The sequence below is a fragment of the Hetaerina americana genome, unplaced genomic scaffold (assembly GCF_022747635.1).
Source record: "Hetaerina americana unplaced genomic scaffold, ioHetAmer1.1.p SCAF_18, whole genome shotgun sequence".
Classification (NCBI taxonomy): Eukaryota; Metazoa; Arthropoda; class Insecta; order Odonata; family Calopterygidae; genus Hetaerina; species Hetaerina americana.
The window spans coordinates 3,657,468-3,679,107 of NW_027286741.1; the positions used below are offsets into that span (position 1 = coordinate 3,657,468).

The following is a 21,640-nucleotide window of genomic DNA, read 5'->3' on the forward strand; positions in this document are numbered from 1 at the left end:
TTACTTCTTCTCTTTGATAGTTGTCATCTCTTGCATACTGAATACGAGGTTAATCCCAGAAGTACCCGACCCAACAAAGAAAACGCAAAAATTTTGGAAAAAAATGTATTTTTTTAACATAATCACCTTTCAGCGCTATACACTTTTCCCAGCGGTGTTCAATAAGTTTGATACCCTTTTTATAATAAGAACTGTCTTGCTCCTCAAAATAGCCATTAACTGCCAACATCACTTCTAATCTTTAACCACCGAGCCGCTTTTTCAAGTTTGCTAACAGAAAATAATCCGAGGGGGCTAAATCTGGTGAATAGGGTGTATGAGGTAGCAATTAAAACTTTAATTCATGAACTTTGGCCATTTCAAAAACGGATTTGTGAACTGGTGCATTGTCTTGATGAAAGAACACTTTCTTCTTAGAACATAACAGTTTCAGGTTTAAATTTGTGGAATTCCTTCTTGATGAGGGTAAAAAAGAACCTTTCCTTTCATCAGGTGATGATGATGCACAACATTAAAACCATGGTCATAAAATATTAAATCTTAATTGTGGAAGTGTAAAGTTTCTTAGTTTCTTTTTTACCTTCATATTTCTTCTTAGCCAAATGTGGCCACTCTTGCTTGATTTCTTAGCTCAAACATTGCAATAAGTTTGCATAATACTTGCCATTGATAGTTTTGCCTATTTCCAGATAGTCAATGAAAATTATCTCATGCACATCCCAAGAAGCAGACCTTGCCTGCAGATGAAACGGTCTTCGCCTTCTTCGGAGCCGGTTCTCCCTTTTGAGTCCATTGTTTAGATTGTTCTTTTGTCTCAATGGTGTGAAGTAATGGACCCATGTTTCATCCATGGTTATGAAATGGTGTACAAATTCTGCTTTTTTGCCGTGAAACTTTGCTAAACACTCAATTGAAACATCTTCACGACACTGGTTTTGCTCTCGAGTGTGAGCAAATGTGGCACCCATCCACCACACAGCTTTCTCATGTTCAAATTTTCAGTTAATATGCGATGTACCGCACTTTTTGAAATGCCTAATATGTTTGCTAGCTTGTGCACTTTCATTCGATGATCATCCAGCATCACTTTGTGGATTTTCTTCACTGTTTCCGGAGTCGTCACCTCATTTGGTCGACCAATGCGTTGCTCATCTTGACAGCTTGTACGGCCCCGTTTAAACTCAGCTATCCAATATTTTACTGCTGTGAGTGAAGGAGCAGACTCGCCCAGAGTAGAATCCAGCTCAGGTTTTATATTGGTTGGGCCAAGGCCTTTCAAGCAAAAGTATTGGATCACATAATGATGACCAATTTACTCCATTATCACAAATTCACTGAAAACGTTCACTATTGATGGCTGCCAAGCAAATACTAAACAACGTGGCATCTTCAAACTTGAAATATGTGCTTTCTAGATTGTTTACTTTCTAATACAGTGATATTTTTCAAAAAACTACTGCCATCTCTAGGTCAGGCCAGGTAGTGATGGGTCCCCCGTGTAAGTATTCCCATATTCTCTACCTATTCGAGGTTGCCATATCTGCAACAACCCTGATACCCTAAATAAATTCCTATTAAGACTTTATGCCTCTATTATCTTACATGGCTATCTAGACTCTGTCCTACTTCGAAATTCTAAAAAATACACACATACCTGAAATTTCCCACGTAAGAAAAACAACACTTCATTTGCATGACTTACTTCCCATGCATGCAGTTCATAAAGATTATTCTTATAGATCTTTACCCCATCCTCTGCCAACCTACGTCTTAAATTTCCTTCTGTAACATTTAATCGTCCAGTAAATCTTTCAAATACACTTAAAACCACCAGGCACCTCTCTAAATCCTTTCTATGCATGTGCTCATTTCCTCCTTGATCCATCGGCCAAAGTAACAAAGTTGTGCTTGCAGGCCAAGCAAAGCACCTAATTTTAGCATCCCCTCTGCGCAAATTGCCCACGTCAGAATTGGAGTTGGCAATGTCCCAAAATCAACAGTGATATCACCTTGCCCTTCGGAATTCCCTGGACATGGACTTGGTATTTCACAACTCACAGAAGAAAGTGATTCTGCAACCAGTCGATTGTGATAACTCCAGTGAACCACACATTTCTGTTTTGCGAAAATCATGTTAATGGTGTTGCATTGCAATTGCTTTTCATTTATGCGAATGAAAGCAGCCTTTCAGCGTCATTGAGAATATGTAACCATTGCGTAAGATACTCTTGTCACTCTAGATGAAGCATCTGTCTCCTCAGTCTTGCCCTTCTCTTGAAGAAAAGGCCAGTCATTGATGTTGACCGATTGTTGATGTGTGTACTATATCAGCCGCTCTCACACCTTGTCCCTGGTTTACAGTGACTTCACTCTTCATTTCTACTGTTATTTTTTTATTATGATTCTCCAATGGCTTTCTTCGTGCAGAATTATCTTTGGGATAATTTTATAGCTATCCACAAAATATTATTGAACTTTGCCCTCAAAAATCACCAATAATATTTTTGGACATAAGTTTGGAGAAATGTGTGGTCACTATTGACACTAAGATGCTAGCGGAAAGAGTGCTAGAGACAAACTGCTGTAGCAGACAAGCAATTAATCCAGGAATTCATATCTCCTCATATGCCATCTTATGCAAAAAGTTGCTTGTTAAGCATCTGATCCAGAAAATGAGTAGTTTTTGGGACCAATATTTTTACTGCTATTTGAATTTCTTGATGTATATAGTGCTCATTAAGTAAGGCTATTCTGTTCTGAGGAAATTCTAAAATTTTTAACCGGCCTGTATTTTCGAAATAAATACATGATCACCAATTTGAAAAACAAAATGACCATAATAGTTTGCTAACTTGTTTTTGGGGAAAGAATGTCTTCCTCTCTGCACCAATGTTAACTTTTGCACAAAAGAGATGTACAGGGTGCGGCGCTTAAATCCAGACAAACACGCGTTTCCTCAAATGAGACTTCCTTGCTGGGTTAGCAAAACCTTCCTCAGACTTCTCCAAAGCATTATACTCAGCCACAATATCATAAACAGTTGATCTGGGATACCAGAAGAATCGAACTATTTCGAAATATAATAACCTGCGGGAACACTTTCGATAATAGCGGCTCTTCGATTGTACTCTGCACTTCTACATAACATCTCAGCATCTCAGCCATTTCGAGGCTATGACTGTTTACTAGATGCCCCTAGCTTTCAAGAATGCCAATCGCGACCTCCAGTGGAATCATGATATGGCGGGAAATTCAAAATTGAAATTTGTCCGGAATTAGCTACCGCACCCTGTATCCAGTTCAGCTTCCAAGTTTAAGGTTTTATTGATAATACTTTGAGTACTCTGGTGGAGTATAGATATATTACTAATTTCACCATTGGTCATTTTTTGTCGATATTTGCAATTCACTCTCATCTTTGCAGGAGACTCAAGGGATTTATTTAGATGTAGCGCTTAAAGGTGAGTTGGTGATGACCAGTGACCATTGGGGGGCTTGACATCAGGGATGGGATGGCCACAATCAGGTTTGCTATCCCCTGCAACTCCAACAGTTGTAAGCATATCCTGTTGTGGAACATTATTGCTGTGGAAATCCCTATAACTCGGAAAGAATATTCATCAAACAGAATACTCTTATTCTTCAATATCTTTCTAGGGTTATGCAATACTTAGCAAAAATATGCTTTCTGCTCTTTGAATCTAATTTCATTACACAGCTCCCATGCATAGGCTCAGATGCATGGGGAGATGGTTAGGATCAACTTCACCACTTGGTCGTCCACTTCCCCACCCTGAGGGGTAAAACCGCTGGAGACTGCTTTGGTGAGAGATGAATTTTTCAGGCGCATGGCAGTGTTCGCGTCTTCTGCCCGAAGTTCCTCATCATTCTTTGCTGTCCTTTAGCAGACAGAGGACTTTCTTCATCACCATCCTGTTACACCTCTCATTCACACTGTTATGTTCTTGACTACTTGGAACATTAGTCTTATTCCACTTCTTGCTAGAGAGTCTCCTTGAATAATTATATATAAGCGTAAACAGAGTTAACTTGCACCAGAATGAATGGGATGCATCCTGCATTGGGCTACACAAACCAGAATGGATTACTTCTAGTTTTTGAAGTGAAAACTTCTCATGCGAGGTCCGGCTTTTCTAGATGGGGAGTGATTTGGCGAGAGCTGCGTGATGTAAGCCTCGGCAGCGTGATATCCCCGTTACGCGGCTGGTTATTATTGTTGGGCATCTAATTGACATTCACATGGGTTCGCTTACAATATTATTATTTTCAAACCCCCAGCTACTCCGTCTTTGAGGGTGTTAACTTTTAGTGGGGGTTGTAAGTCCCCCCCACCTACCCCTCACTCTCCCTTCATAAAATTTGGTCAGAGAAGCACTAACCCTTACTATAAAGGAGATACAGCTCATCCTTCTTGAAGACACCTGTATCAACTATATTGAACAAATACTAAAAATAAATAAGTTTCCCCACCTGCTGTTATTATTATTTTGATGTGTTTATAATTGACATTAAAATCAATGGGATTGCTTTCAATACGTCCACATTTGTGAATTGTGTTTTGTGTGTGCACATGACTGGGTTTGCTTTGGGAGATTATCAGGTATTTGTAAGGGATATTATGTGTATAATTTATATTAGAATAAATATTATATGGATATGTAAGAAGATTTATATGCATATATTATTTAAATATACAGACACATCTGTGTTGTATTAATTATTTTATTTACCATTTTCAAATAAATACATGGTTTTGTACACTATAACATGATATAAAAGACGGGGTGCCAAAGCTGCATCCGCGTTGCCACCCAGTGCAACTACAGCAACGACCCTCTCTCTTATGGTTTTGCCAGGTTACACACCTCTTATGTTGCTGCCCGTGTGATCACAGCTGCACTTGTGTGTGTCTGAATATAAATAATTTTTTGCGATCATGAGAAATCATTTGAATAGGTCAACTTTTACAGGGGTGGGGGCTGATGGAATAGTGGAGAGAATCGAATTTTCTAAATATCAATTCAACCCAAAAGTAGCTGGGTCATACGACCAGATCAAGTTTTCCCTTCTGTCGGCAGTACCCAAGACTGCCGCGTTTTGTCCTCTGCTAATTTCCCTTATCTTTTGACTTTCTTCCTCACGTGCTTGCCTTTCTAGCGTCTTAAACATTTTGTCCTACCAATTCAAAAAAAACCAGTAATATATATTTTAACTCCACTTACATAAAAAATCAGTATTGGTCTTTCATATTACAAGTCAATTACTTTTCATTGCCAAAGTAAAGATCACAGACTGTTTATTTTAAAATTGGAGTGTTTAAACAAATTAATAATTACAAGCGATATGGAACAGCCTTCTCATACCTTGTTACGCTATGTTAGCCTTTTTTGGATGACAGAGAGGGCTTGGCCAAGGGAAATGGCACTTTTAGCCATTGAGAAAAAGGAATGCATGTAAAGAGGTAATGTTTTGATGTGCTTAGTGGTCTTGTCTCTCCTATCCTCCAGCAATGGCTCAGGCTCTTTTATATGCACATATGCAGAAGTGAAGAGAAGCATCTACATCTACATAATACCCTGCAAGCTGCCGCTAGGGTGTGTGGCGGGGGTGTTAGGTCACCACCCGTAAAAAGGAACAAAACCACATGCAAAATCAACACATCCATGCAAAACTATACCCCCAGTGGCATATAAATTCATGTAAAAATCCTTTCATTCTACACACATGCAAATACATATACTATCATCTTACAAATAATGACGCCTTAGGATGCAGTTTAGAAATTTATCCAATGACATGCAATTAGAAAAGTAGGAAGGCAAAATTCCACTACCACATGGATATGCGACATGAAAATGCATGAGTGGATGACTCCCTTCACGCCAACCTAACAACTTTCAGGAGAGAGAATGTGATCCCTGGGCATTGGATATTGTACCCCATCGGAATGTGTGAGGCCAGAAGAAGAGAATAATGACTTGAGGGTGAATGGGAGGGTCACCCCCTGGGCAAGCAGCAGGGATTACATAGCCATATATTGCCCCTTTGGCATCCAATCATGACGGCCATGCAGTTGGGGTTGTCTCTGGCCATGAGAATGTTCTCGCGAGTGGAGAGAGAGAGGACCAGTCAACGCACAACTCTGTCATGGCATGCATTCTTCCAGGACTCCGGGGAGATAGGAAAGCCCATGCGTCCAATTGCCGAGGACCAGCAGGAGAATGGTGGGGGAGCCAGTGGGGGGCGCCCGGTGGCGGCACCATCCACCTTGGGCAACCACCGTCGCCATGCGGTGTCTTCTGCCATGGTGGCCATCTCACCTCCTCCGCGCCACCCAAATGCCCTGCAGCACCAACAGCACCACCAAGCCTCAGAGGTGATTGCAGACTTGCTTGACCTTGAGATAGAGTTGAACAGCATCCAGGCCGGTATTCACCAGATGGAGAAGATGACCCCGTCAGATGACCCCTTTGGTCCCAATACCATTGCCACCAGTGCTGCCACCCCGACTGCACCCTCAGTTCCACCTGCACTTTGCATTCCTGCCGATGCCCTCTCGTTACCCAGCGTGTCCTCGTCGTCCACGGCAGCAGCAGCAGTAGCAGCAGAGGACCCATTTGGTGACTCGTTTGTAGGGCCTCCCTCAATCCCGCACCCCACCCTGCCCCCCCCACCCTCCACCACCCGGTCCACACCACCCCCTTCCACCCCCTCGTCCCTCCGAGAGGCCCCCAAGGGCATGGCTGCAGAGTCTTCGTGGTTCGAGAGGCCCCTTGGCTCTGAGGATCTATTTGGAGAAGCATTCCCCCCACCAGGTGGGGTGGCTGATGGCAGGGAGCAGGTATGTCTCCCCCGTCCCCCCTGCATCCAAATCTTACCCAAGGTTAATATATCCGGAGGGGTCATTCTGGTATAACAATGACCACAGCCGAATACCTTAAATTTCCAATGTGTGTTACATTACTATGCTCATAGAATAATTGAAAAGAGATTATTTTGTTCCAAATTTTGATAGGTCCTTGGTTTCAGATGGCATGATTTTTGTGGTGTGAGATTTCCAATACCTCTGCTTGGAAAATGCCCAGGGTTTGCAAAATTTCTTCAGTACAGATGGTGTATGGTCTTAAATTTTGATTGTAGAAGTATATTTAACGTATGATCCAGACTTTCAATGTAAACTTTGAATCATTTATCCACCAATTCTTATCTCCAAACGATTGAATGTATTTGGTGCTTTTTTGGTGTATTGCTGTGAGTCAAGTCTTCTTGGGTCTGTCACCGGTTGCCAACATCTCGATTGCTGACTGTTTGCCATCATCTTTGGGGTTACACTAAGTTGGCTGATGGGAATCCTAAAATATGGGGAGCATCACTGGGAGCGCCAAAAATGAGGGCATCCAGTCAGCTGTTTTCTAAAAATTGACAGTTGATTTACCTGACACTTGAAGATATCACTCGCTGTGGAACAGACTTGAGAAATTTGTCCTATTTAACCATTTTTTTTCAATTATTGGCAGAAATTCATCATTTTTACCGTCTTTTATATAGTATACTTTTCACTGAGACAGTTGATATTAGCATTAGTGATAGAGAGAACTTGATATTTGCTCCTAGGTATTTTTTTATTGAAAAAATTGCCTCACTGGGCCTCTCTTAATTCAAATTGTGATGTTCCACATTATTGAGTCATTCTAAATATCAAATTCTTATTCCATATTTATAGCTGCTGGTCTTTTACTGTCAAATATCACCTATCCAGGTTGTTTTTCATAAATAATCCATTATTAGACTAGTAATAAAGATTGCGAATGTTTCTGATTTGTTTACACTCTTAATATTCTTTTTGTCGTATCCCTGCGTCTTCGAGGGGATATTGGCGACACGAGAAAGTACCCCACGAGTCGAGTGGCTGCCTGGAGGGTAAACGGGGGCTTTCAGTTTGGTGGGTTATGGCGTGGAGAGGAGTTCGTTGATAGAAATGGGGGAAAAGAAAAAACTAAAGGAAAGTACAACGGCAGTCCCGATTTAACCCAAATTTAATGTAGTCTAGGCAGAAACAGAGTTTACAACAATGTGTACTATATCCCTTGACACGGCTTGGCGCTTCCAACCAGGAGAAGGGGCCCAGCCCAACCTTCCTCTCTGATCTCGAGTCCCAGACTGGCGTCTTTGGGATGACATCAGTCACCCGTCGTCCTTATCAACATCCCTCTCCAGGCAGAAAGAGGGGGGTTCGGCATCAACCACTAGTCCGTAGTCCACGGCGAGTCACCAGTTATCACTGTGGGCCTATGTCCACATCGAGTCACCAGGGGTGACTCGGTTCCTCAGACCCACGCCATTACTTGGCCGGTGAATCACACGGCAGAACACGCGGATGCAACATTTTGCTTGCAGCAACTAATCTCAAAAGGCCAATTCTTTCTGTTAGCAGTTAGTTGAGCACACATTTAATGTATCTCTCACTCCTACCCCTTATTTTAGAAAAAAGTCAAAAATGTTCTAAAGAGTGACTATTGTACTCTGTAAAGGAAATGAATAAATAGATTGCACCTAGGTTGAATGATAATTCATACATTTTTGTTTAATGGTAGAGTCAAATGAGAACAAAATCATGACTTACATTATTCAGCAATATGCTTAATGAATGGCATGTATTACAAAAAATAAAAAATGGTGGCTTTTGCCTTCAGGACATCTCTGTTGTGCTTTGTGGTACATGCCCCTTATAATGAGCTCTAGGCTTGCCATCAAGCACCCCTGGGACCATAGATTATCTTATTATACAAGTGGAGGAATGTATCTGGCTTGTGGCCATTTCACAAGCATTTTCTTCCCCACCCCCCATTTCAGGGCCTAAACATCCAATGCCTTCACGAAGCAAAAGAGCAATATTTTTCCAGAATATACCTGTATAACATCATCCCCTTCAAGGCATTTCAAACTCGGCACACATAAATAATAAAATATATCAAACAAATAAACAGCTACTGATAACATATGTGTAAAATCAATTATTATTAAAGGTAATCTACTGGTTGAAGTAGGTTTTGGATGGACACAACAAACAAATAATTCTCTTGCCTCTCCTAACAAAGCATTAACCAACATCCGACTGAACAAAAAGCCCCTCTTCATCTCAGTGTACTTCCTTCCTCCCTTCATCCCATCCAACATCCTCATCTAATTCCTGCCCTTTCCTCAATTGCCAAACATTCTCCCCTCTGTTACAGTCTACAACTGTCAATCATAATACTTTGTGTCCATTTTTCCTGCCTCCTAATGACTTCAACCAACAATTCCCTCTCCTCGCCCACCATACCAATTACTTCCTCATTTGTTTTCCTTTCTGTCCACTTCACCTTCTCTATCCTTCTCCTCACCCACAGTTTAAAAGCCTCCAATTTACACCCATAATCCTGCTTTAATGACCATGTTTCCATGCCGTACACTATTATGCTCCATATCAAAGCTTGAACAAGCCTTTTCTCAGCATCCTTACTCAATGTTGCTGTCATCAGTTCCCACCTCCTTACAAAAGTTTCTTTGCCTAATGCAATTCTTCTCCTTACGTCCGTACTCCTTGGAATATTTTGGTCCACAACACTTACGAGATACATAAATTTTTCAACCTAATCTAGTTTTTGTTATCATATTTTAAATTTTAACTTAGCCTTTTTCCATCTAGAAAATCTCATAACCTTTGTTGTATTAATATTGATTCTCATCCTGTATCTGTTGAACTGAATTTTCAATTCACTCAGCAATACTTGCAACCCCTTGGCTGAATGGTAAACTAGAGATTGGTTATGAGCAAACCTAATGGATTTTATGAATTCCCCAACGACTTTCATACCTACCACTCGTTTTTCCCATGTCTCTTTACTCATTTCCTCCAAGTATACATTGAACAGCACCGAAAAAAATGGACAAGCCTGCCTTCCTAACTCTGCCCATTCGGATTCTCTGCCCTCACTCTTACCTGGGCAGTCTCTGAGAGTGCAAAGGTAGCGGGTTAGCCTCTTATCCCTCCAATCAATCTATTCCTATTTTCTACAATATGCTTAGTTTTCCCAAATCACTTTTCAACAGTCAGAATCAATAATAATTGTGAAACTCCTTATATATTATATATTACTAGCCGTAAGAGCTTATTTCTATCAATAGTCAGAATCAATATCACTCATAAAAATGAATCCTGGATTTGGTTACTCTCCCCCTGTTAGTCACAAATTATCTTCTAATTTACTGCAAAATATTTACTAGTCACCAACATGCAATTTAGATATAATGCAAATTAGCATTAATGTGTTTACTTTTCTTCATAAAGTGGTATGATAACCATCATTCCAGATTTTATAGGATCTTGTTCCAGCATTTATGTTACCATTGTACCTGATAACCATGATTATGAGGCTAATTGTTAAAATCTAAATCTTTGACCAACCTAATGAGCTGGCAAATCCTTTGAATTCCAATGATAGATTTCAAAGGAATGGATGTATTGATGGAAAAAAAAGTTTCTTTCGCTAATACCGGATAATGCACAATAGGGATCATCATCATCATCACATCATGTTATCAATCCAATGAGGAGCATTGGTTTGCAATTGGTTCCCCAATTTACAATCCTGTGTCAATGTGCCGATTTCTTCTTCACTAACTCATAGCTCCCTACATTTTCCATTACCTGTTTCTCATGGCTAACACTTGGCATTTCCTCTATATTTCCTTCATTTTTGCTTTATTTTTGGCTAAATTGTTTCGGGATATGTTTAATCAACTTCCCTCTTATAAGTTTCCTCCATTAGCTCCCCTCTTTGCCCATTCTTCAAAGTACATACTTCTTAATTTGTTATTCTGTTTGTCCGCTCTATTTTCAGCATCCTGTTGTGGCACCGCACTTCCATTGCTTCCGATCCAATCTTTATGCTGCTGCTCCTATCGTTCAAATCTCACATCTGTAGAAAGGAAGACTCCTTGTACAAATTGTAATGGGTTGCATCTTCTGATAGAAAGCCCTCTTCACCATTCCTAGTCTTGCTTTGCCCCTCTTGCTCCTTCCATCACTAGTGATCCTGCTGGGTACGTAGTTAAGCCCTTCCACTGGTTGTGAATATACCCTTCCAGATTCTTACTTTGAGATTATTTCTCCTACTTTAACTGTGGGCCATTACCTTATTTTAAATACTTTTTCCTGAGGTTGTAATTTTACAAGCCTTGCTAAATAGGGAATATTGCCCTTGTCATTCTTGATCGTATTTCTTCTCTGCAGGTATCTCTATATCATCCATAAATTACTTAAACATACTTATTTAACATTTTTGTACCATGTATTCTTCGTATGCTGCTTCCTGTCTTTTCCTAGATCTCATTAATGGCCTTCTTGACATACAATCTAAATAAGAAGGACATTGGTCAGCAATCCTACTATACTCCTTTCTTTATTTTGGTTACTTCGCTCTCCTCATCTGATCACTGCCCCTTGCTCTATATTTACAGTGCATGTACCATTCTTATGTTATTAGTTCTCATTCCAATTTCCTTTTGGGTGCCTTAGTAGCTTCATATTTCCGTCCATTGTTTCAAAGACTTAGTCCAGATCAGTGTATGCAATAAAGCCCAGTTGATCTTTCTGCATCCTCTTTTTAACAATGAGTTGGATAGAGATGCTAATTGTATAATAATAGTAATAATATTTATTAATACCATTTCAACATTTAAATGAGGAAAAAGTTAAGCCAAAAAAATACAACTGTATGGAGATGTCTGGTGGGACATGGTAGTTCATGGTGTGGGCTTCTAGGCTCTGACCAGAGGGTCTGTGTTCACTTCTGAGTTCAATTCCTTCTGGGCACCCTCAGCTTCACCTTAGCTGTGTGATTTTTTAGGTACCAGAACTTTTTGGGAAACCATAGCCGGCACAGGGAAAGGAACTGGCCCCCTGCCATGATGTGTTGATTTCATGCACTGTCAGACTTAGTATTGAGTGAACTCTACCATCACCTACCGAACTGACCTTTAGGTTGATAGATGTATTTAAAATGTATAAATTGTACGATGATCATTGCAAAATAATATCTTTTGCATATTTAGTATTACAGTTCTATGATTTTCTCTCTAAGAATTTTTTGAATTTATATTTCAGAGATGCGAGTCTGCTAGAACCTTTCACAGAGTTAGGAAGCTCATTAAAAGTGTTGCACCCGTCTGTTTTGGTCCATTGGTACTCTTGTACAAATTAATGTGAAAAAAGGGCAAGTTTTTTGGGTTGAATATCATTGTTAGGACAATTTTGAGGAAGGGAATTATTTTTTCCCAGTTTAGTTCTGCAGTGAAACCTTGCTTCAAAAGCATAGTTCATTCTGGAATCTTTCTCATAAAATGAAACAAACTCGTTTAGCATAAAAATCAGCGTTTCTCATATAAAATGTGATATTGCATTCCATGCTGAAAATAGTAAATTATGTTCACGTTTTATTCAAGGAAAATTATATTTACATAATTTATGATTGTGAATCATCATCTAATTTTCTTCTATCATGGAATGAACCAACGTAGAATGTGAATTATCCAACTAATTAGTTTATTGGTTATGATGCATTCCTAACCTTTTTTTCATTATAGAGCTGTATAGAGACATTTTTTTTAATGGCACTTAACAATTTTGTGAAAAATTAAATACAGAATTATTATTAAATAAATTTTTCCAATACTTTGTAATTAAATATCAATAAATATAAAACGATGTATAAAAATGGAGTGACTGTTGAAATCAGTGCTCAATATACCTGGTAAATATTCCAAAAATTACCAGATGATTTGTTGACCTCAATTTGGCAGGAGTGTGCTATTTATAAACATATAATATGATAGTATAATGTATTTATTTGTCCAGCAGAGAGTGTATATTATTGAGAATACATGGCAGGCCATAGATGTGGTCATGGCTCCTGATGCCAATGAGTCAGTTTCCTTAAAATGGAAGAAGAATTTTCCAGCAATAGCTGCTGGGTATGGGAGAATGGTGGGCATTGGACAAAAGTCAGATAGAGTGCTCTCCTCTTCTCCTACTCTCCTCAACTCTCAGCATCCTGGCAACCATACAGGGTGCGGCGCTTAAATCCAGAGAAGTATGTGTTTCCTAGAATGAGATCTTGCCAGGGTTAGTGAAACTTTCCCCAGACTTCTCCAAAGCATTATTCTTAGCCCACAATATCGTAAAAAGTTGATCTGGGGTACCTGAAGAAGAACCGAACTACTTAAAAATATAACGCCCAGCGCAAACACTTTCGATAATAGCGGCTCTTCGATCGTACTCCGCACTTGTGCATAACATCTCGGCCATTTTGAGGTTATGACTATGTATGAAGCAAATGGCAACTACGGCCATATGAATATTATGGGAAGAATCAACCCCATTTGTACTGTAAGACTTAGCAGTACGTAGTTCGGCTGGGGTTGAATCTTCCCAGAATAGGTTATGGCTGTTTACTAGATGCCTATAGCTTTCAAGAATGCCAATCGTGACCTCCAGTGGAACTACTATTTGGCGGGAAATTCAAATTGAAATTTGTTCGGATTCAAGCGCCGGACCCTGTAGTCAAAAAAACCAGAAAAACCATCCAGGACCCTGAACACATTTGAAAGCATACCAGGCACCCTTTCAAAAAGGATTTGTGAGAAATTTGTCAAAATTTTGTGGGCTGTTGACTTTGTACACTGTGTTTGTTGTTTACTCATCTTCTAAGAGTCCTCCTCCTGCCAATAAAGGCATGAGGACGGCACCGATTCGTCCTTCACCTGTCATTAAGAACGAAATATGAAGGATGTTCTCATCATCCTTAATATTTCACATTTTCCATGTTGTGCACACAAGGATGAGAATGCGTTTAAGAGCAGGTTGCGGATTTTGAAGAAACAAGGTTTGACGAGGTACCAGGATATACTAGAGAAGAGAATGAAGAAATAAAACGATTAAATTATCAAAAACTCCACAATGTTCAAATCAAGATAAATTTAAATTATGGTAGAAAACATTTAGCCAGCTGAAGACTTTCATTTGCTCAGATCAAGATTACCAAGGACAGGGGTAGAAAGTGGAGTGGATAAATAGCGCTGAACTCTAGGATTACTTATCTACTAAAATTTGTTGTCTCAGGCGTAACTTTATGGAATTTGCATAACATATTGAAATGAAATGAAATAATTTACTTTGTAATTCCACACACTTTATTTAAAAAACACGACCCAGGTTTCAACGTTGAATGATGACGTTCCTGTACCTGATGATGACCTGGGTTGTGTTTTTAAATAAATTGTGTTGAATTACAAAGTAAATTATTTCATTTCATTTCAATAACTAATCTACGGTATGTATCTCTAACTTTGACAATGCAGGAATAGAGCATACATTAGGGGTTTATTTTTGTACAGCTCTGGGTGTAAGTTAATTGTAGGAGCAGCAGATAATGAACAATTGAAATGTGATGCTATAGGCAACTGAAAAAATGAAATAGGCATTTGAATTTGGGGATATAATAAACAAATCTTTAGAATGGCTGAGTAGCTTCAGGTGTGATGTGGTGGAAGTCGAACGTAATGAAAAACTGATTGTAGCACTTTTCCGCTTGATAAAATTTACCCCTTTTCTTTCCTCCCCCCCTCTCCTCCTCCCTGCCTGCGTTTCCTACCATGTCCACTCCCCTCCTTCCGGAATCTTAAAAGTATATGAGATGGCGCACAACTTCAGTTTGTTACCTGATGATGATGTAATACATGGAAACCTGGTTGTAAATTATTGAAAAAAAATTCATCGAGTGGAAATGTACTACGATCAGTTATTCTTTCCTTAAGAATGGTGTCTGAAGATGAGCCATGTTGGAATAAAGAAACGGGAGTTGATGACCTTTTGGTGTGTTGGAGAGATGGGGATTTGTGGATTCTATAAATTCTCTAGTAATAAACTCTATCAGATAGGATTCTAAATGAGGCATGAATGTTTCAGCAAATGCACTTAAAGTTATACTATCCCCAAAGGGTTTCACAATAGCCTAAATTATGTACAACAAATATCATTGAATGCCTGTTGTAAAAACATCATTATCAATGAAAGAGAAAGTGAACTCAAAATAATTTGAAGTATGACATTTTGTGTAATACTTTCCAAGAGTTGTTGTTTTTTAGAATGGTAAACTAATACCTTTTCCAGAAGGTAAAGCAAACAAATGGCTGCTACTAATTCGACACGTGAGTGTACGTACTTCCGCTGTAAACCTTGGTCTCTCTTTTCTCCAAGATGGAAAAGGAAATGACGGCGAACGGAGCGCCGTCGGCCGCTGCTTCGGATCGAAATCCCCAGGAGGGCACAACCTGCACGGCGGGCCCCCAGTTCGATGTGTTCACGGAGTTGGACCCCTTGGGTACGGGCCGCAGTCGGCCCTACATCGACAAGAAGGACTTCTTCCAGGAGTTGAAGAACCCTCCCAAGAAGGTCCTGCGGGACTTGGTGGGGCCAGGAGAGGGGGCCGTCGCCCTTCCGGCTCCGTCGTTTCCGCCCCAGGCCGCCCCTCCGCCCCTCTTCCACGCCATGTTCGACCAGGACCCCGGCGAGGCACACTTTTCCGACCTCATCTTCCCGGCCGGCGGCAAGGGGCCTCCTCCACCGCCCTCCCTCGCCGCCGAGGACCCCTTCGCGGACACGGACCCCTTTGCCGACGACCCCCCGCCCCCCTCACCGCCGCTCGCCGCGCCCCTCTCCGGCGCCTTCCCGCGACTCGACGACGACCCCTTCGACACGGGGTTCGCGGACTTCGGGGCCCGCCGGGGCAAGAGGGCCACCGAGGGCCTCTCCGCCACCCTCGGTAGGAGGCCCCGGGCCTCCAAGGGGTCCGCCGTGTCCCACGGACCGCTGAGAGTGTCGCTGCCTCCGGAGAAGGCTGCCCCAGAGGGAGTGCTGCTACCACCGCCCGGAGCCACCATGCCGCGCTCTAGAAGCCGCTCCCCGCGCCCCCGGGGGCAGACCGTCGGCGGGGCAAGGAGAGCCGCCGCCGCCCCCCGATCGCCCTCGCCTCCGGACCCGCCCCCGCGGCCCTGCGCCGACGGCCGCCCCCCTCCTCTGCCCCCGAAGAGGCTCCAGCAGCGGGAAGACGCGGGGGCGCAATATGAGTTCATCGACCAATACGAAACGAAGCGGCGCTCTCGGACGCTTCCCCCCCCGCCCCGACGGCAGCACAGGGCGGGGGGGCGGCCCCATGCCCTGCCCCCGGGGGCCGCCCCACCACTCCTCCCGCCTCCACCCGCGAGGAGGGAGCCGCTTACTCTGGCCCAGCTGGGTCGGATGAGCATCGGGGACATCGCGATGGCACTGCGGATTCCCCAGGAGAGGGTGGCTGCCATGACGCTGCACGAACTGGCAGAGATGCTGTCGTCCTCGACGGCGCGGGGGAGGAGCCCAGAGAAGAGTACCACTCCCGCACCCACCACCGCACCCACCATTGCCAGGTCACAGCTGAAAGACGAGGTGAGTGCACCAAAGCCATTACATGCGTCTATAAAATTAATAGACTAAAACCTTGATGTGGTCGAAGGGCTTGTGTGCTTTCATGACCCCTGAGGCTGAATTAGTGGGAGCAATAATAGCTGCTCTTGGTAGTCATACTGGTCGGAACCAGGTGAAAGGGGTCCTCAGTGAGATGGATGCAAATGCATCTGACGACAGCAAGGTGACCATGTGAAGTGATGGTGTCATTCTGAAAACATTGCTGAGGAAGGTGGTGGTGTGAGATGCCTTCTTTCCCATGGCAAATATGATGCATTGTGAACCAATGATGTCTGGTAATTATTATCTCTCCTCATTTGGGTCTTTGTCAATCAATGTCAATGAGTGTAAATGATTGTGAATATGTCGTATGTGCGATAAATGCACAAACTGGTGCAATGTGGATGCTGTGACGCTGACCATGGCCCCGTCCACTAGCCGCTCTAGTTGCCTGAGACCCAATCTGTGCTTGGCGGATCATCGAGCTGTGTGTATAATGGTGCCAGTTATGTTAGTTTCTGTTGCCCTTGTTTTTACTGTTTGTTGAAAATGGAAATTGACGAAATCACAGAGCAACGAATCAACATCAAGTTTTTTGGTGAAGTGCGGTATAAAAGTAATCAAGAAATTACTGAAATGTTGACAGCCGTTTACGGAGATAATGCTCTGAAGAAAACGTCTGTTTTCAAGTGGATTAAACGTTTTAAAAGATGGCCGATCAAGACGCTAGGGCCGGATGATGCAAGGCAGGGACGACCTTCAAACACCTGTGCTGACGACAACAATTGATTGTGTGCATCGTGACTTGGTTCTTACCAATCGTCGTAAAACTGTCCGAATGATAACTGATGAACTGAATTTAGGAGAATCAACAGTGCACACTATTTTACTACCGAACATGATGGATGGATCCTTCACCATGACAATGCACCTGCACATTCATTCAGCATTGATCGTTTGCCAGTTTCCAGCAAAAAATTCAATCACCTTTATCCTTGATCATCCTCCATATTTGCCAGATCTCCCCCCCCCCCCCCCCTGCGACTTATATCCTATTCCCACAAAATGCAAAAGTGTGATGAGGGGACATAATTGGGAAGATGTGGAAGACACAATAAAGCAAGAAACAATGAGAAAACCAAAAAGGTTAACTGCCACGAGGACTTCCCAAGGGTGCTTTAAACAGTGGAAAAGAAGATGGAATAAGTGCATGGCTACGAATGGAGAGTACTTTGAAAAGGGGACAAAATCTATGTAGACTAAATTTATCAAAATAAAAGTTTTTATGGCCTCAGTTCGCATATTTATTGGACAGAGTAGTGTTCCCTGTTAGTTATAAGTGATTGAGATGAAGCATTGAGATAAAGGAGGAATGTTATGAGTAAGGCTGAAAGTGCTATAGAGCACAAAATGTCTGTTCAATGAAAGCTATGGTTTTTTTACTTGTAGAAGGGTTTAATATAAACTGATATCTGGTTCAAATGCACACACAAGAATGAGTTGGAAAATGGAAAAATATCAAAACTGTTTACAACATGCAGCTGATATGGTGAGGAGGTAGTAAAATGGGTACTGTTCGAGTTGAGATGTCATGAGATGAGTGTCATTATCTCATGATGTTTTCAAGCTAGCCTTAAATCCTTGCCGTTGTTGTTGCACTTGCTACTTTGAAGGTCTATGGTCCTTCATGACTGACAGTGATATCGGATTCTAGGGCCATCTGTCAGGAGCATTGTGTGTACATTAATTCTGTTGTCATGACATCTTGCTCCTCTAGAGCCACTAGAAATTCACAGAGTGTAAGAGGGTACCTCTGTAACTTCATTGGTTAAAGAATTTGGCCAGACATGGAGGGGTCTGGGTTTGATTCCCTGCGGAAGGCAAATGATTCTTTACAATCTGTGAAATTCCTTCATTATCAATGCCATCAGTAGATGTCTCTGTTAAAATAACTGCTGTGGCATCTCCCGCAGTTCTATGAAATTGTTCTATCCTTAAATTGAGGGTTCAAAATTAAACCTTAGTACTTTGATGTAATTCTGCCAATGCCCATAGTCCACTCAGCATTTAATTTTTAAACACCTCATATTTGTAAGTGGAAGCACCAGAATGAAATACTACCTTTCTCTTCATATAAAATTTTTAATTTAGTGATTTTTACTGTGAAAATGAAATATTGCATTCATTAAATTATTCTAATCTCTTTAATTTTTCATGCTGTGATATGTTCCAAAGCATTCACCTACATGAAGACCTGTATTGCATTCGCATGTCTCACATATATAAATTGTCTCTCTTCTTCTACCTTTTGACCCTTCTAGTTGTGTAAACAACACAACATTTGTGGTTTTTTGTTAGGCTATGGAATGATTGATTACACGGAACTTTCCACCTGACCGCTGATCTGGCTTATCAGATGAATATCTACCCCTTGGAGTTTATACCCCACCTCTGAATTCCCCCACGAGACCATGCAAAAGTTCCCCGAATAAATTTTACTATCGAAATTGGTTTTTCATTTTTTTTTCTTTTTTTACATTCTTTGAACAAAATGAAAAAATTCACAACACTGACCTCAAGCCCCAAGGAGAGCAACTAATATTTGAGAGTTTTTCTCATGAAACTATATGTGCTTGAGTAGTGATCTGCCAAATCAACTCCCCCCATAAACTTTGTACAGTCGGTCAGTACCTTTCCCACCACCACACCGCACACTCTCTCCTTTCCGCCAATTCCCATCTGTGAATTGTCCCATCTACTGAGCATTATGACTACCCTTTTGTTCTTCCATACAAGAAGCATTACTTTTGTATTTCTATAAGCCACTTACCTCTCCTTTCTTTAGCTTGGGATGTTTATTATGGTGGGATTGTCTTTTCCATTATTGCCCCTCTAAGGGGTTTTTTTTCCTTGAGCAATTCCCATGCAAGATTTACGCTAGTGTAATAATAATAATAACACTTTATTAATTTTGAAACATGGTACATTTATATTAAATATATTACCTGTTGGTGAAGAAATGATAGCCTTGAGCATCAGGCACTGAGTTCTTCAATCTCTTATGCAGTTCTAAAACTATTCTGCTAGTAAAAGGGAGATCAGGTCTTGCCAAGGTGTCTGGTGTGAATCCACTATAATAAGAGGAAAATGAATGCACGTAACCACTCTTGGGATCTGAGAGGACATATCAACGAATACCCCATTTTGTTGGCTTTGTAGGATTATATGTCATTAATTTTATCTTTCCTTTGAAACCAACAACAGCCTCATCAATAGACATATCCCTTCCAGGATGGAATCTCACCCTAAATTTCACTTCCAGATAGGACAAAAAGGAGTTTACCTTCTCTGTTCTTGTTCTTAAATTTTTACTTCGATTTTTGATCATTTTTCAAGTGCAACATCAAAAATTTTGCAAGAACCTCTCTCTCCCTTTAGAAACAGCTAGAAAAAATGGTCCAAGAGACATAAAATCCATGGACCTTAACTCTGCAAGTTAGTTTGATTCAATACACCCATATTTAGTATTATGCCTAGAAAAGCCTTCATTTCCTCTACTTTCCCCTCTTTCCATTTAGTCCTTTCTATCATCAACAAGGGTACGTACGTGGTCAGTACAATAAATGAGCTAAGTGGTGCAATCTGGCAGCCATGACGCCGACTACAGCCCAGCCCACTAGTTACCAGAGACCTAGTTAGTTGCCTGAGACCCCCGATGAGCCAGCCGCCTGTGCTTGGCGGATCGTCAAGCTGTGCGTATAATGGTGCCAGTTATGTTAGTTTCTGTTGTCCTTGTTTTTACTGCTTGTCAAAAATGGAAATTGACGAAGTTACGGAGCAATGAATCAACATCAAGTTTGTTGGTGAAGTGCGGTAAAAGTGATCAAGAAATTACTGAAATGTTGACAGCTGTTTACGGTGATAATGCTCTGAAGAAAACATCCATTTTCAAGTGGATTCAGCATTTTAAAGATGGCCGAAAAGACGCCACAGATGATCCAAGGCAGGGACAACCTTCAAACACCTGTGTTGACGACAACATTGATCGTGTGCGGTCCCTTGTCCTTCTTACCGATTGTTGAAAAACTGTCCAAATGATAGCCAATGAACTGAAAAACAGTGCGCACTATTTTAACTCAACATGATGGATGGATCCTTCACCATGACAATGCACCTGCACATTCAGCATTGATTGTTCATCAGTTTCTGGCAACAAACTCAAATCACCATCCTTAATCATCCTCCTTATTCGCCAGATCTCGCCCCCTGCAAATTTTTCCTGTTCCTTCAAAATGCAAAAATGTGAAGAGGTTACATCACTGGGAAGATGTGGACACAATAAAGCGAGAAATGATGAGAAAACTAAGAAGCCTAACTGCCACGAGGACTTCCAAGGGTGCTTTAAACAGTGGAAAAGAAGATGGAACTAGTGTATAGCGACAAATGGAGAGTACTTTGAAGGGGACCAAATTGATGTAGACTAAAATTTGCAAAACTAAGTTTTTATGGCCTCAGTTCGCATATTGATTGGACAGAACTCGTACGATAATTGACAATGTTGCCTGTGGCCAAAGAATACAAAGTCCCAAGTGTTCAGGAAAAGAGAAACCCTATTCCACTTGTTCTTCTTTTGGGTTTTGCTGCCTCGGTAAGTGGCTGCTCTTGTGTGGTTCCAAGGGCATGGGTGGGTACGTAAAGTGAAAGTTGGAGGGTGCTTTGAATCTTCAAGCGTCTACACAGGAATCGGAAAGTGGCAGGCGGTTATGTGTCCTCTTGATGCGCTCATGAGAGTGTAAAACAGCGGGGAGTGGGAGGGAGGTACTTGTTCATTCACTAGGGTCGCATTGGCCATTGAATGAGGCACTATTTCAACAGCATGAAGGGTGTCCGCTGCCTTCTTCAACGAGGAGAGAAGTTGCTCTAGTGGTTACTCTCTAGCAAATGTTTTGCAAATATTGATTTTTTAATATTTTTCTTTGGGGATTTTCACTGATGTGGGGTTTATATCTTTCGTGAGCGGAATTCTGCACCATTTCCTTGGTTTTTTTCTACTTGAAGGGATGAGATTTCCGATAACAA

At 41.4% G+C, this 21,640-nt stretch overlaps 1 protein-coding gene across 1 annotated transcript in view; it reads left to right on the top strand.

Moving 5' to 3' along the window:
- Dab (DAB adaptor protein) overlaps nt 1-21,640 on the top strand; it is a 66,748-nt gene that overhangs the window by 40,250 nt on the left and 4,858 nt on the right. The window contains exons 6-7 of the mRNA XM_071584322.1: nt 6,188-6,862; nt 15,320-16,543. Of these exons, the coding sequence (XP_071440423.1) occupies nt 6,188-6,862; nt 15,320-16,543 (1,899 nt within the window). The remainder of the gene's footprint in view (nt 1-6,187; nt 6,863-15,319; nt 16,544-21,640) is intronic.